Genomic DNA, 17,101 nt, shown 5'->3' with positions numbered 1-17,101 from the left:
AACTGAACTGATTAACCGATAACTTCGGTTACGATTACAGATAATGCTAATAACCGAACCGTACACACCCCTACCGGTATGAGCATTCGAAACCCGTCAAGTCGACATTGACCCTTCTACTTAGTGAAGAGACCATTTGATTACCAACTTCCATTAGTTTAAAACTCTACACTTTTACACAACCAACAAAAAAAAAAAAAAACCAAAAGGGGCAAATATGGAAAAATATACAAAAATAAAATAGAGAGTAAATTGCCAAAATCGTCCCTGAAGTTCTGGGATGTTTGCCAGTTTCATCCAAAACAAATATTTTATACTAAATAGTCCTTCACTTTTGAGATTTTTTATTACTTTCATCCAAAAGACTAATTTGTTTTATTTTTTTTTGTCTAAATATTTGGATGAAAATGACAAAAAACCTCAAATCTCAAGGATGATTTTGGTAAAAAAAGTTAGACGTTTGGATGAAAATGACAAAAAACCCAAAAATGAAGGACAATATGGTACAAAAAAAAAAACTGTTTTGGTTGAAATTAACAAATATGCCCAAACCTATAGGACGATTTTAGCAATTTACTATAAATAAAATAAAAAAAAAAGTCGCGTGTAGAGCACGCGCTCTTTACAAAACCAATACACAAAAAGCAAACAATTTGCGGAGAAAATACAGGAACAGTGTCCATCACTACATATATATATATAAACAACCCTCTCTACTCATATATAAGGGGTGGCAACTATAAGTAGTTACATTGCAGGTCTAGAGTTGGAAATCCACATTCCCTCTAACTTCTTCAATCACAAAATTCACTCTACATGACGTGCAGAAACTCATCGGTTATGGCCGATCATCAGAGTGTCGAGTTCCACGAGTCACGAGCCCAAGGATTGCCTTGGCTTCCGACTTACATCCTCAACGACGGTGTGGAAACATGTGCAAATTATGTAGAAGACGATTATCGTTTCTTTTCAAAGGTATTACATATTTTTTAAATTCTGAGTTTGTTTCTGCTTGATTCTGATCAATGTATTACAGTTATTAGTATGAATTGAGTGAATAAATTGTGATTGTTGTTATGATAATTAACAGCGGCGGAGTGTTCTTAATGACGGATTGGAAGCATCTGGAGAAGACGATTTTACGGTAAACATGCTTTTTGTTAGGTTTTCTGTTTGTATGTAACCGTTCTATTTTGAATAAGTTTTGAATTATTTGTACTAGTAGATGTTTAGTTTCTGATGAAACTTTGAATTATTTGATCGATTTGTAGAGATTCGGTTTCTGCAGTTGTAGAGGTTTAGTTTCTGATGAGATTTTAAATTATTTGAATAAATTTGCACTCCTAGAGGTTTAGTTTATAATGAAATATTGAATTATTTGATTGATTCGCACTGTTAGTTTATGATGAAATTTTGGTTCAGTTTTTTTTTTTTTTTTTTTTTTGTTGACAACTTTGAATTATTTAAGTGATTCACGTTCTGTTCCTCTGATGAAATTTGAATTATTTTAGCGATTCGCAGGTTCACTTTGTAATAATATTTTAAATTATTTGAGTGATTCGTACCTGTAGAGGCTTGTTTTATGATGAAATTTTGAATTATTCGAGTGATTCGTATTCATAGAGGCTTGTTTTTTATGATGAAATTTTGAATTATTTGAGTGATTCGCACTCGTAGAGGTTCGGTTTCTGATGAAATTCGAATTAACTGACTAATTCGCGGTAAAATGTTGTTGATATGACGATAACAGGAACGGAATATTAGTAATAAGCAGAGACATCATCAAGCTTCATCATGCCGGAACCGGAAGTCACCACAGGCTTCTGCACAACCACCTTTGCTTCCGTCACCACCGGTAATTATTTTCACACGATATCTTTAAAACACACACAAAGCATGGAGAGAGAAAACTAGAATACTCTTGCGTCATGTTAAAGATTCTGAAAATTTTCTATTATTTTGCATTAAATGGAAATTTTATCGAATATAACACTAGAACAAACAGTCATGAGTCATGTTGTCAACTCTAAAAATAGTCAACATCTCCATCCTATTTTTTTTTTCTCTATTTTAGAATATAAAAATGCATTTTAAGTGATTTTGAACTGAAGTTAGACAATGTTTTCAGAATAGAACCGGACGTTGAACCGGTCTTCTTACCGGTTCGATGGTCCGACCGGACGTAAGAACCGGAAGGTATCCTAAATATTATAAAAATTAATAGGGTTAAATCTGAAAAAATATATAAAAAAACCGGTCCAACCCTTCAGAAGTTTAGCCGGTGAAGCCAACTCTGGTATTTTTTTTAACGGCCTACATAATCAATTCCGAGCACTCTCGGGGCACTCACTGGAGTCTGGACCAAACGGAGTGCTCCGAGAGTAACTCGATCAGTGGCGGAACTATCCCAAAAAGTTAGGGGTATCCTAATTTTTTTTAGGATCAGGGGTATCCTTTATATAACAGAAACGGAGTTGAGGGGTATTTTTACACTACGAAAATGGAGTTAAGGGGTATTTTTACACTACGGAGACGGGGTTGAGGGGTAGTCCGTGCTACCCCTATTAACACTATAAGTCCGCCACTGAACTCGATTCCACTGTTAATTCCAGGGAAAACCCAATAACTAACTCGTCTGTAAACATGACGGTGAAATTACCGGTAAAACTCGTTTGACTCAAGGATCGAACTCAGATTTTCCTAGATTGAACCTGCATCTTTTAAAAGAAATGCAAGCCCTCCACGATTATTATAGCTAATTGTGGTATAGGTATCAAAAATTAATTGTAGAATAATTTTCTACAATTAAAAGATTCTGTCTATATAAGTTGAAAGATTCTGAATCCCTCTAAATATGCTATGGTTCAATATAGTATTTGAAAGATTCTGAATCTTCTTGACCAGTTACTGCATAGAAGTTGGCATCAAGTTTCAGCCAATGGCATTAACTTTCAGCATATTTTTTTAAATGTACTCTCTATGTATACAATTATATATGTATTTTACAAAAAAAAAAAATAATAATAATAATAAAAAAAGGTCGACCCACATCTCTGTTTGTGAGCATCTTTAGGGACGGGAAACAAGCCCGGCCGACCATGCCAAACCGCATTCCTTGCCACGATCAGTTGGCGTCCATGACTGGAGTACGGGTGGTCTTAGACTTAGGGTTGTTCATTTTTATCCGAAACTCGAAACCCGACCTGAATTAGAGAATACCCGAAAAACCCGAACTTAACCAAACCCGAACCTTAAATGGGTCGGTTATTGGGTAACTTTTTCCCAGTAAAAAACCCAAATAACCCGACCCGAAACCTGAAAAAAAAAAAACCGAACATTTAATGTCTTTTCTTGGTAAATGCGTTTTGGATTGGAGTTTTTGATATATGAAACATTATGTTTTAGAACATTTGAACATTATCATATTATATTGTCAAATATTGTTTTAATTTTGATGATATTTTTTTTAAGTAAAATGATAAATTTAAATTATAATTTGTGAAAAAAAAACATTTTTTTAATATTACATCTAAATGCGAAAACCGAACAACCCGACCCGAACTAGCCCCAACCAGAATAACCTAAACCCGACCAACCCGAGCTCTAAATGGTTCAGTACTCGGGTCACTTTTTCCTAGCAAAAAACCCAAACAACCCGTCCCGAGAAACCCGAAACCCGAGAAAAAAAAACCTAAAGAACACCCCTAGTCTTAGTTATGTAAAACACTCATATTATTGTGTAAAAAGTTACATAGACATTCATAGACTTGAATTAGTAGTTTACATTAATATGAGATTGCTTGTCTAAGAAGATTTTGAACTTTGATTCAACTGTAAAATGCTTAATTATTTTTATATTTTGTTGCTAGCATTGGAAGAATTATTCAAAGCCGGATCAAAAAACCAAATATCCTACAAATTGGGCAGCTGGGGGACCTGGTATGCAAGCTGTGTTTCTAGCTTCTGGCCAAAGATCTGGTGGTACAGGAGTTTTTCTTCCTCGTACAGCGGGAACCGATGTCGAAAAACCCAGAAAACCAGGTAAATTCATGTCCCGGTTGTTGCAATTGTATCTTTAGCGTTATATCACAAGTGTTCACGGGCTTCGGCCCTAGGTGAGGGTTTTCCTTGGTTCGGAGGCGAGTGTATCCCGATGTGGTGAATTTCGCCAGTAGCCCATTTGGAGGATTCGTTGGCCGTTAGAAAAAAATATCACAAGTAGTCTCATTTAGTTATATTTTTGGAAAGAGTAAAATGCCATTCTAGTCCCTGTGGTTTTGGTCATTTTGCCAGGTTAGTCCAAATGTTTGAAACGTTGCCATTTTAGTCCAAACAGTTTCAAACGTTGTCATTTTAGTGCACTGGGTTAACTTCATCCATTTTTTATGTTTACGAGAAGGGCAATTCGGTCATTTTATATGGCCGAATTGCCCTTCTAGTTAATAGAATTACATAAAAAATGACCGAATTGCTTTTCTAGTTAACAGAAAAAATGGATGAAGTTAACTCAGTGGACTAAAATGGCAACGCTTGAAACTATTTGACCTAAAATGACAATATTTCAAATCTTTTGAACTAAACTGGCAAATGACCTAAAACACAAAACACAGAGACTAAAATGAGATTTAACTCATTTTGGAAAATTCAACAAAAGGGTCGTATTGACCAAAGAATTTTATAGAGTAGTCTTGACTTTAAAAAAATTCAATAAACTAAGCTTCCGTTGGCACAACAAATTTCGACGTTGGCACAACAGATTCTAACGTAGTAGGTGTGACATATCGAAGCTTTTGGTTTGATATGATGAAACAATTTGTTAACTAAAAACAAGAAAAGTCAAATCGTATTTTCTTTAAAAGGAAAATATGCCAAAACAACCATTTTGATGATGTTCTTTATATTTTATCTCAAAGTCTATGTAACAAACACAAGTTTTTTTTCATCTAAAGTCTAAGTTATGATCTAATAATATTAATTTTTTAGTACACTGCCAAAACGGTCCCTAAGATTTGGTCACTTTTACAACTTTAGTCCAAAACTCAAACCTTTTGAATCTGGGTCTTTGTGGTTTCAATTTTGTTGCCATTTTCATCCAAAAACAAAACCTGGTCAGATTTTTCAGTTAATATCCAATTTTTTTTTTCTCTTTTAATGAAGGGCAAAATGGTTAGATATTTTTAATTTGTTATAATAAAATAATAAAAGACCATTTTGCCCTTCATTGAAAAGAAGGAAAAAGACAGAAAAACTGGATGTTAACTGAAAATCTGAATAGATTTTGATTTTGGATGAAAATGGCAACAAAATTGAAACCATAGGGACCCAGATTCAAAAGGTTTGAGTTTTGGACTAATGTACAAAAGTAATCAAACCTCAGAGACCATTTTGACAGTTTACTCTTAATTTTTTCAACAAAATATCCATATCAATTACTTAGATGACGTAAAAATAGATTAAGAAAACATTGTCGCCCCAACCCGAGCCTATATTGTAATAATGGCTCGTTTGAAACTAAGACCATTTTTTACGGTTATTTGCAGCATTTGCTCCCATTCTCCTTCCGTCTCGTGTAGTACAAGCATTAAACCTCAACATACATGAATTAGGCTTGCAAATCAAGCCACGTGGTACGAATATTCCTTCTATTTCAATCTTATATATCTTTTTTTTTACAACGAAAATTCTATGATTATAGAACCAGGGACAAAAGGTTATAATCTTATATATCTAACTATAACCTTTTGGAATAACCCATGTACTTAGCATTAACGTCACGTGTTTTTCCGGTTATTTCAGAACATAACAATAATGTGAAGGGATTAGAATGTGATCGGATTAGAACTAAGAAGAACAGGGATATGTCAAGCCAAACATGCGTTATCTCTCAAAACCGAAGTTCTTCACCTGAAATATTTCTCCCGAAAGAGTGGACTTACTAAAACCGGATTGTACTTAATTAAGTGATAATTAACATTCAATCATGTATCTGAATCCAATAAAATTAGTGTCATTGTTAGTTGAATATTTCCTCATAAACGTGGTATTAAATAAATTCTAGCATCTTATTCTTGTTATTTTTGCCCGTTTATCTGTCATTATTATGTATTTTTTCTATCGTTTAATTTTAAATATGATTTTCAATATGTCGTATCTGATATTTAGAATGGATGCAAATATATTTGTTTATTTTTTATTTCTAAATTTCGATATGAATTTACTTTAACCTAAGTTATATTCAAATTCCAAAATAAAATATTTTTTTTCCTTTAAGGAATACTTTATTTTGGATACACATTGATAAAATAAAGATAAAGATATAAATGAGTACTAATTTTTGAACTTTCTAAAAACTTTGTTGTCTATTTGAAACATTTTAGAATGCCCTCCTCATGTATAAAGTACTGTTACAATTTTTTTAATGTTTTCTTTTACCCTTGGTTAAGGTTAGATTTTCAATGTTTTCTTTTACCCTTGGCAACTCACAAAGAGAGAGAAAATCACAATATAGAATTTACGAGATTGTAGGCTCTTTGATGTCAATGCTTTAGATCAACATGTGAAATTGATTTTGGGCTCAATCAAAGTAGTCATTGTCCCTCGGTTTAACTTGTTTGTATTTAGGGGTGTGCAAAACTGGTTAACTGTGGGTTCGGTTAATCGTCGGTTAATTGAAAAATATTAACTATAATCACAACTGATGGTTGGTTAACCGTTGTTCGGTTAACCATTAGTTATGGATTGGCTTCGGTTAATTATCCAATGTATATAAACTCGTAATATATAAACTCATGAATATAAAACTTGCAAAATTATATAGATACCACATGCATATTGGTAATGGGTCCTATGTACATAACAAAACTAGGGGTGCAAATGAGCCGAGCCGAGCCCGAGCTTGACCAGGCTCGAGCTCGAGCTCGATTAACTTTATGTGAGCTCGAGCTCGAGCTCGGCTCGATTCGAGCTTTGTTTTCAAGGCTCGAGCTCGGCTCGTTTGTATTTTCTCAAGCTCGAGCTCGGCTCGGGCTCGGCTCGTTTATTATCTATTAATTAATATATTAAATAAAAATAATATAAATAATAGAATTTTTAGGCTCGTGAGCTCGATAAGTGAAGCTCGGGCTCGAGCTCGTTTACTAAATAAGCTTATTTTTAGGTTCGAGATCGGCTTGTAAACAAGTTTGAATAAGCTCGGCTCGACTCGGCTCGTTTACACTAAGGCTCAATAAGGCTCGACGAGCCTAACGAGCTTCACATGCGAGGCTCGAGCTCGGGCTCGATAAAACAGACGAGCTTTATTTTAGGCTCAAGCTCGATAAAACAGACGAGCTTTATTTTAGGCTCAAGCTCGGCTCGGGCTCGATAAGACTCGACTCGTTTCGAGCTTTTTCTCGAGCCGATCTCGAGTAGCTCGCGAGCCGCTCGGCTCGTTTGCACCCCTAAACAAAACAAACACTAATGGACCCTCAATTGGACTAAAAGATTAAAAAAAATCTATTGGGCCGTGAACTTATAAATAATATTACATTAAGAGAGTTTGGTATATATGCTAGTTTAAGTTCCCGTGTGTTACACGGGTTACTCAAAGTAAATTATGTAATATTTAACAGTGTTGACATAAGACTTGAAATGAAAGAAATGTTGTATCACTCATGTAAATATTAAATTACAATAAACTCACAGCTCAGGTTGATTTATTTAGCCCAACCTAAATGTGTTGACAAATTTAGTCCAACCCAGCTTTGAAATGAATGAAATGTTGTATCACTCATGTAAATATTAAATTACAATGAACTCACAGCTGAGGTTAATTTATTTAGTCTAACCTAAATGTGTTGACAAATTTAGTTCAGCCCAGCTTTGACCCGTCCTTTATCAGCAACCCACAACATCTTTAATCCAGCCCATTCAACAATCAGCAAGCCCATCGGTTATTGCTTCGGTTCGGTTATTTAGTTACGGTTTCGATTAATTCAGTTTTATGCTCACCCCTATTTGTATTCATGTTGGGTTTTATTTTTTTTTTCATTGGCCATGAGGAAGAAATATCATTGGCCATGAGGAAGAAATAGCCGATATGATTGATTCATTCAAGAGTTATTTACTCGTGTATTTGATCCATTGGAAGTGTAAGAGTGCACACACACAAAATTATATTGAAGTGAAAATCAAACGAACCGATTGTCACGAACGACGACTTTGTATTTTTTAACCCCTGGGTACCAGTCCCGCCAACCATTACAAGGGGGAAATCCATCGCCCGAAGGCCCACTGTGGTAAAACCCTTGACCCACCTGAAACAAATTGCACTAAGTGGGACTCCAACCCATGACCTCCACACTGGACGGTCATAGGATTACGGGTTACCTCCTCCCAAACCAATTGATCTAGGACTCATTGGCACGACGACTTTGTATGACGTGGGTCAGCGTTGTGGATGGTTAAGATCATTTTTTTTTTGATGTGCATACTTGATAAGTGTTTTAAAATATATATACATTTTCTAAAGAACTGTATAATTTAAATTAAAGAACTAGTTTTGGCTTCTAGCCTAAAAAGGTGTCGGGTATGTCCCTGGGAAATGTCTAAACTAAGTTAACATTATCCCGAAATACAAACCTGACATGTGTAAAGTTTTGATAAAGCCAAAGTATAAAGATACAAAGGTAAAGTATAAAGTATCCCAAGTATGCATATACATATAGTAAAGTTTATAGGAGACATATCGCGTGTCTCAAGTCTCAACTGCATTTAAAGTTAACGCTATAAGCACGAAATAGTGGCAATGCGCCAATGCCTTTGTGGCATGCCCGTGGTTGTACAACTACATATTATAAAGAATTATACGTTATAGATTATTATGTTACATTATATGATGCGATGTTATGTTATGTTATGATGTGCCGTTCAGGTGCGTTATGTTCTAATCATTACTAAAACAACAAACCTTCAAAAAGAAACTAAAGACATACCTATATATTTACAATTAAAGTAAAAGTAATACATATGATTACATGAACATAATACAATATTTATACTTCATTTCACCAACATTACTTTGGAACTTGTCTAGTTACATCTTTAATATAACATAAGCTTAATAAAGCGTTATGATTTTATTTTTGTGACGCGATCATACCGTAGTTTTCCATGCTAAAAAGTTCTTCGTAACGTTTCTTCAACGACGATCGACGTCTACAATTTTGCATTGCAAATTCCCATCCACCATACTCACCTTTCAGGATCTGTAAAACCTGTATATATCATTAACCATGGTTAATAATGGGCGCGCGAAATCATGTTTCTAAAGATTATCAATATATGAAAGAAGAGTAAATTACGATTTTGGCCCCTGTGGTTATATCACTTTTACCCTTTTAGTCCAAATTTTTTTTAACATCTGAGCCCCAAACGTCATTTTTTCTAACCCTTTTGGCCCCTAACGTCTTTTTTTCTAAAATGTTAAAAAAAATTGGGCTAAAAGGGTAAAAGTGATATAACCACAGGGGCCAAAATCGTAATTTACTCATGAAAGAATGTAAACATGCCTGGTTCATATCAGGGCGTCGAATGGATGATTGTTGTATGCATAAAGAAGCAGCCAAAACCGTTAAATGCAGTTGTCGTGTGTTACACTTGTCAACGATCGCAGGATCAACGAGCTCTCTAACATTGTTCTTTCTCAGCAACGGTTTCGCCTGTAGAAGTAAACCAAATGTTCTTTTTTCAATTAATACGTCTTATCCAGAACAGGTGACAATTTTGACGCATTTACTAATAAACAGATCGATTCAGGTTGTGTTTATCTTTAACTAGTCAACCGTGTCATAAAATTAGTTGAGTTAATTACTGTTTTCGTCCCTGTGGTTTGTCAAAAATCACTATTTCAGTCCATTAGTTTAAAAATTGCGATTTCAGTCCCTGTGGTTTCACTTCCGTAACCATTTCAGTCCCTGTGGTTTCACTTTCGTAACCATTTCAATCAATTATTCTGTTAAGTACAGGGACTGAAATGGTTACGAAAGTGAAACCACAGGGACTGAAATCGCAATTTTTAAAGTAATGGACTGAAATAGTGATTTTTGACAAACCTTAGGGACGAAAACAGTAATTAACTCAAATTAGTTAAAAAGAAAACGGGTCAAATGGCTTGAACATGCCAACATGGTTGAATATGAATATTTGAAATTATATTGAAACACTACTTGTGTCTAATAAAAATAAAAGGAGTAAAGTACACGGATGGTCCCTGTAGTTTATTAAATTTCGGATTTGGTCCCTAGCTTTCCAAAAGTACACGGATGACCCCTGTGGTTTGCACTTTGTAACGCATTTAGTCCCTAGCCAGCAAATCTAAAGGTTTCAACATGTCCAAGTTAGTTATTAAATGCGTTACAAAGTACAAACCACAGGGACCATCCTTATGACTTTTGGCAAAGTTGAGGACTAAATGCGTCACAAAGTGTAAACCACATGGACCATCCACGTACTTTTGGAAAGTTAGGGACCAAATCCAAAATTTTGGTAAACCACAAGGACCAGTACTTTACTCAAATAAAAGTTTTTGGGACAAACTGTTTCGAGTAGACCCAAGTTGACTTGTTTCGAACAGTTGTAACTATTACATATTTTGACCCGTTATTCAACCCACCATACCAGCCGGTACTGCCACCGTTATGCGGTTTAAAAAAAAAAACACGAGTCATACCCATAAAACAAGACTTTGTTGGGAATAATCAAGAGCTCTACGGCCGCTAATAAGCTCCAACAAAAGTACACCAAACGCGAAAACATCAGTCTTTTCGTCAACAATCCCGTGCATCAAGTACTCGGGAGCTAGATATCTACACACAACGGTAATATTACGACGTTAAATAATCAAATAATAGTATTATACAGCTAGACAAACAATAAAGACGGTAATAACGCATACAGAGTACAGACCCGAATGTGCCTTCGAATCTTGAAACGGTATGATGAGTCCAATGCTCTGGTAACCATTTCGCTAGCCCGAAATCGCAAATCTGAAACGGAAAAATGTTACTATTTCTATTCTAACTATTCAAGTTGTCATAATTAATTACCAAAATTACAATCCGAACGCTTATTTGAACCAACTGAACGGAAACACGTGGGGTTAACACGGGCCCAACTTAAAACGGACATAACTTTAGGATAACGGGCCGGATGTTGACTTCTAGATCCAATTTCCCTTATCTTAAGTCTCAAATTTGACCTTAGATGATTTTTCTCAAAATGTTGTCATTTTAAGTTATTCCGTTTTGATTGTAAAAATGAGTGAGTAGAGGTCACAGACCGGTTATTTTCTCTAACCGGTTCGGTTAACCTAACCGTCAGTTATTTTCTCATTTTTGCTTTAACTGGTTATTACTTTAATTGGTTAGGTTATTCACTTATCGGTTCGGTAAATAACGGGTTATTTTCGGTTAATTAACGGGTTTTTTTCATTCTTTTTTTTTTTTTGTGTGTGTGTGTGTGTGTGGGGGGGGGGGGGGGGGGTTCCCGGTTAACAGGTACATTAGTTAAAAAACCAGTTAAAAATAACTGGTTATTTCTAAAAAAATCCCTGACCGGTTACTAACCTAAGGTTAAAAATAACGACTAATCGGTTACTCCTCGATCAGTTATTAACCGGTTGCGGTTAATAACCGGTTATTACAGTTTCAGTAATTCACACGTTTATTTATTCGTTTAGTTCTAATTCTAGAAAAAGTATATTCTTTCTTTTAAGTCACAAATATACCACCAACAAATTAAATAAAGGCTTACTTGAGGTTGAAAATCCTTAGTAAGCAATATATTTGCAGCCTTGATGTCTCTATGAATGATTCTTCTTTGACATCCATCATGTAAATAAAGCAAACCTTCAGCTGTCCCTAAAGCAACTTTATACCTAATACCCCAATCTAATTTCTCCTTCAATGCTGTTACATAATGTATAATTCAATTTTAAGTTTTAACCCTTCACTCATTTAGCCTTTAACTTCAAGAAAACAACAAGTAACAAGCCGGGCCCACAATCATAACCCATTAGATATACAGCATTACCGTGCTAAACGGGTTGTGTTCGCGGGTTCAACCAGACCCAAATATTTTAGACGAACCCGAACCTGAAAATCGTGTCATACATATGAACCCGAACACGACCCAAATATTCGTGGGTTGACCTGAACACGACCCGTTCAACCCAGATTTTTTTATTTTTGATTTTTTTCCGCAAATTAATATATTAAAATTTAAATTTAAAAAAACAAATGTATATAATACAATTAATTTATATTATAAAATCTTACGTCAGTTTCTCTTTTTAAGTTATAATTATGGCATAATATACACGCTCAATTTAATTTGTGACGTAAAACATATCGTAAAAAAATATAATATAAATGGGTTAAACGGGCCAACCCGAATCCGACCCGTTTAGCTAAAAGGGTTCATGGTTCAATCTAATATTGACTCGAACCTGTTTAGACTAAACCCAAACCTGCAAATTTTATGTTTGGTTCGTGTCGTGTTAAAAATTCACACCCCTGGCTTAAAACATAAACTAAAGTGTTTTGGCCCGTATAAGGTAATTTAGAAGTTATAACTAACCATGAAGCCATGAAGCTAAACTACCATTGGGAGATAACTCAAGAACAAGATGTAATCCTCCTTCAACACCGTAACCAATTAGTTTCGCTATGTTTGGATGGTTGATATGAGCCATAACGCCAAGCTCGGATAGAAAGCTCGCCGTTCTTTCATCGATCGGGCCTCGTGTAAGTTGTTTAACAGCAACAATCTGCCCATTTTTCAAAACTCCTTTGTATACCTCAGCATAACCTCCTTTTCCAATCATGTTTCCTATTAAAGAAAAATAATATTGTAATTAGATTATGTGCCAATCTGTTTACGACCCGTTTAACCCATTTAACAAACCTACCAACCAAATTAAAATTAGAATACAAAATACATATTTGATAACATAAACTCGCCAACCTGTTTACGACCCGTTTAACCCATTTAGTATACCCACCAACCCGTTTAACACGTTTACAACTTGACTACAATCCATTTACATCCCACCAACCAGACACAATCACCACCCCTAAACAAAATATCTTCAACCCCCCCCCCCCCCCCCCCAAATCATTGCGATGCAAATACAAAATCTTGAACACTGAATTCAGTGGCGGAACTAGCCCGTTAAATCAGGGGTATCCTAATTTTTTTTTTACCGTGCAATCATACAATATTAATAAAAACAACAATAACGAAGGTCGAAGAATGCAGCGTCTAAGTCTGAGCGAGAGGCCAGAGTGACGTTTGGTTTTCTTCCAGGTTGCCGCAATACGTAGTTGTATTTTTTTTGCTAATCTAAATTCTAATCAATTGGGTCAGTGTTTAATCGAGCTCCCTTATTTTATAAGTTTGAGTTGGTTAGACCACACGGTGTGGAAGTGCTTGAAGATAGGGCATTATGCGACACGTTGACCAGGCGTCAGAACGGGGTGTGGTGTTAAAACGGACGGTGTGGCCCGGGGCGTGTAAACGGCGTTGAGATTCCCCGCCCGTGGAGATTCCCCAGCCTAATCAATAACACCGTGGTAACGCCGTGGACAGGACAGTGTGAACGGCGTTGAACAGCAATGACGCCTTTTTTGAACGCCCATACCGTGTGGTCTTAGGGGTATCCTTGGTATAAAACCGAAAAAAAAAAAAAAAAAACGCACTACGAATATGGACTTGAGCCGTAGCCCGTGCTACGGCTAAATGTATATTAGTTCCGCCCCTGAGTCTGAATTCAACAAAGAACCTTACCATTTGAGAAGTTATTGGTGGCAGATTGCAACTGTGAAAAACTAAAGTTCTTCCAATGAGGCTTGAAATAACTCATATCAGGCATTGGAGATGATGGTGGGATCATGGAAAACTGTTCTCTAAAACTGCTACTTAACCGCCTTGATAACTGCAAGCCACTAGTTATAGGATGAAATGTTGGCAAACATTTCTTTGACTTGCTTTTAACCAACTGAACAAAATCCATCCATTTTGAAGGCTTTGAATCCTTTTGATGATCTTGATCACTTCCAGATGTGCTTTCTTTTGATGAAACTGTATCTTCTTCAGATTCCAAACTCCTTAAATAATCCTCAAGAACACATGTGGGAGAATAACTGTCAACCTTCATAATCTTCTCCATATCAAGTTATCAACAAATGTTACAAATCTGTAAAGTTATAAATGGTGGTTAATCTTTTTGTGTTGGTTTCTATAAAAAGACATGAAAATGCACAAAAAATTGTGTTCTTTTATATAACTGATGATTGTGAAACAATGGGTGTCAGTTTGTTGGATCAGGGTATGACATGACAACCTATGAACCTTAGACAAAAGTTTTGGGACAAAAAAAAGATGTTTGGGTGTGTCTTTAATTTGATTACTATGATTTGAAATATAAAAGTTTTCAAACAGTTATTGTGAAAGAGTGTTGTATAAGAAACAAGTTATAAACTTATAAAATAAGACTATATAAATAATTATATTTGTCGCTTTAAAACTTTTACTATGATACATAAACTTATGTAACCGCGTTTTCGTAACACTTTCTCTCTACTACTGTATCTAAATAGAATTGGGTATAAGCTAATTTGGACAAAACTGTGTAAACATTTATACTTATTATTTTAAGTGTAAGTCATACGACGGTTATATAATAACATAACCACATTAATTTCTCTCTCACTGTATCTAGATAGAACTGTACAAGTATTTTATACGGTTGTACACTTGTACCAAACATTAATAGTCATAAGGGGACTAGGGGTGGTTCACTAGTGATAGAATTTATCACTCACAAGCACCAATCAAGTTTCGCCATGTCATTGACCATTTTTCCATCACTCACAACCATTTTTAGTAGGGGTGGTCATCACTCACCACCACACCCAACAATTTCCCCCCAACCAACAAATACCCTCACAAACCAAAATCATAACGCGTGAAGGAAATAACGGAAAATGGATTTCGTTAATGTATAACGCGTTACCGCATGTACCGGCGGCCGGCCATCACGCGTCAAACTTTGTTCCCGTGATAATATCACGGAGTGCCCCGGGTTCCCTAAGTAGGGATGTTCTTTTTTATCCGGAACCCGAAAACCGACCCGAATTCGAAGTCACCCGAACCCGAATTAGAGAATAACCGAAAAACCCGAACCTGAACAACCCAAACCCGACCAACCCGAACCTTAAATGGGTCGGTTATCAGGTCACTTTTTCCCAACCAAAAACCCGAACAACCCGACCCGAATAACCCGAAACTTGAAACCCGAATAAAAACCCGAACATTAGTTGTCTTTTTTTTATAGATGCGATTTGATTTGGAGTGTTTTGTATTTAAAACATTAAGTTTTGAGACTTTTGAATATTATCATACCATATTGTTAAATGATGTTTGAATATGTGATGATATTTTTCTAAAAAAACATTTTTTTTTTTCATTTTACATCTAAACCCGAAAACCAAACAACCTGACCCGAACTAACCCGAACCCGAATAACCTATACCCAAACAACCCGAACTTTAAATGGGTTGGTTATCGGGTCACTTTTTCCTAACAAAAAACCCGAAACCCGAAGAACACCCCTAGTCATAAGACAATAACTATGACATGAAGCACCTAACTATATATTATAACCAATTCTAATTTATAAATTAAATTAATCAATTAACAATCTTGAAAATCCATTATCCAAATTCCAAAAAGAGAGATAAAAGGACCATAAAATTCAAGAAAATCAAAAGAGAATATGACTAAATTGGTAACAATTTGTACCATGAAATAACTTATTTTCAAAAATATTTTAGGAATCAAATAAAAAAGTAAAAGGGGTTTTATAAATTTCAGAAAAAAGTATAAAACTAATAGCAGGAATCAAGGAAAACAATTGAAATGCCTTGAAGGAGACAAGGTAACACATGCACATGCACATGTTATTAGCTTTGCTTTCATGGGTACATGTAAAAAGCATGATGCATATATATACATATACATATTATATGCTAATGTACATACATAAACAATAAACATAAAGACTCTAAAGTTGAAACATGAAGAGGGTTTGACCGACATACCATAAAGATAAAGCTGAAGATTCTTGTGTGGATGCTTTGTGTGTTGTGTTTTGTGGTGTGAAGTTGTCCCAAAAACAGAGGAGGGGAAACCCCAGAAACTGATGTGTGTGAGAGAGAGAGAGAAAGAAAACAAAGGGGTTTAGAGAGAGAAAACTAATGGAGTAAGGTGGAAGAACACGACTTGTTTGCAAAGGGTATTTTGGTAGGTTTTTATTACATTTTTGTAAAGTGGAAAATACTCGATTGATGTAAAGTATTCACTATTTTGAATCATGATAGCGTGGATACAAATTGTTCTTCATATATTGTTATCTATTCGAGCCGAATCTCTCACCGGAAGCAGCATCTATATTTTTACGAAGTAGAGGTAACGCTGTTTACGTCTTACCTTTCTCAGACCTTACGTTAACCTTGCTACTTGTGGGATTTACTGAGAATGATAATGATATGTTGTGATCTATTTACTGAATAAAATTATTAGGATTTTTGGTTTCTTTAATAAACTGGTATTTAGGACCCGTGTTATGCGACCGTTAAATTGAATAAGAATTAGACGTGAAAATGTTGAACCATGCATGCGCATTACAGCGTGTTAACTTGTAAAAATTAGACTGAAACAAAAATTAGGACCCGCACATTGCGATAGAGCCGTTAAACTGCAAAACAAAATAATGTAAAAACTTTTAACCGCACACGTTCGTTGCAAGGTGTTAATTCGTAAAATTTAGACCGAAACGTAAAACAACAAATTTGTAAAAGATAAAAAGTTACATGAGAACAAAGTTGAAAGTGAAAAAGTATTGGTGTAAAGTATGAAAAATGTTTTTGTGACAAAGTTGTACAAGACAAAAACCATTGGGGTAAAAAATTGACATTAGACTATGTATAGTGTTACTACACATCACTATTAAGCCAAGGGGTGTGGCTTCGCGTCACCCCGCCACATAAGCTTCATAGTGCCC

At 35.4% G+C, this 17,101-nt stretch overlaps 2 protein-coding genes across 3 annotated transcripts; one reads left to right on the top strand and one right to left on the bottom strand.

Moving 5' to 3' along the window:
- Positions 1-733: 733 nt before the first annotated feature.
- LOC110943860 lies at positions 734-6,074 on the top strand. Its single transcript, XM_022185592.2, has 6 exons — positions 734-975; positions 1,091-1,144; positions 1,751-1,855; positions 3,870-4,041; positions 5,541-5,627; positions 5,797-6,074. The coding sequence occupies exons 1-6, from the start codon at positions 817-819 to the stop codon at positions 5,937-5,939; spliced, it is 720 nt and encodes a 239-aa protein (XP_022041284.1). The 5' UTR covers positions 734-816; the 3' UTR covers positions 5,940-6,074.
- Positions 6,075-8,948: 2,874 nt separating this feature from the next.
- LOC110943864 (receptor-like cytosolic serine/threonine-protein kinase RBK2) lies at positions 8,949-16,315 on the bottom strand. Of its 2 annotated transcripts, none has more exons than XM_022185596.2 (8): positions 16,140-16,315; positions 13,825-14,233; positions 12,616-12,867; positions 11,791-11,945; positions 10,945-11,024; positions 10,709-10,844; positions 9,549-9,698; positions 8,949-9,254 (listed from the first exon to the last, which is right to left on the bottom strand). In XM_022185596.2, exons 2-8 carry the CDS (start codon positions 14,204-14,206, stop codon positions 9,117-9,119), a joined length of 1,293 nt encoding a protein of 430 aa, XP_022041288.1. In that variant the 5' UTR covers positions 14,207-14,233; positions 16,140-16,315; the 3' UTR covers positions 8,949-9,116. The 2 variants fall into 2 exon arrangements, with proteins under 2 accessions (XP_022041288.1, XP_022041293.1); XM_022185601.2 differs by lacking the exon at positions 16,140-16,315 and adding an exon at positions 15,053-16,117.
- Positions 16,316-17,101: the final 786 nt, after the last annotated feature.

Source organism: Helianthus annuus, chromosome 1, assembly GCF_002127325.2.
Source record: "Helianthus annuus cultivar XRQ/B chromosome 1, HanXRQr2.0-SUNRISE, whole genome shotgun sequence".
NCBI lineage: Eukaryota > Viridiplantae > Streptophyta > Magnoliopsida > Asterales > Asteraceae > Helianthus > Helianthus annuus.
The sequence above is the reverse complement of the archived record's forward strand: the minus strand, read 5'-3'. Positions and strand labels throughout refer to the sequence as shown.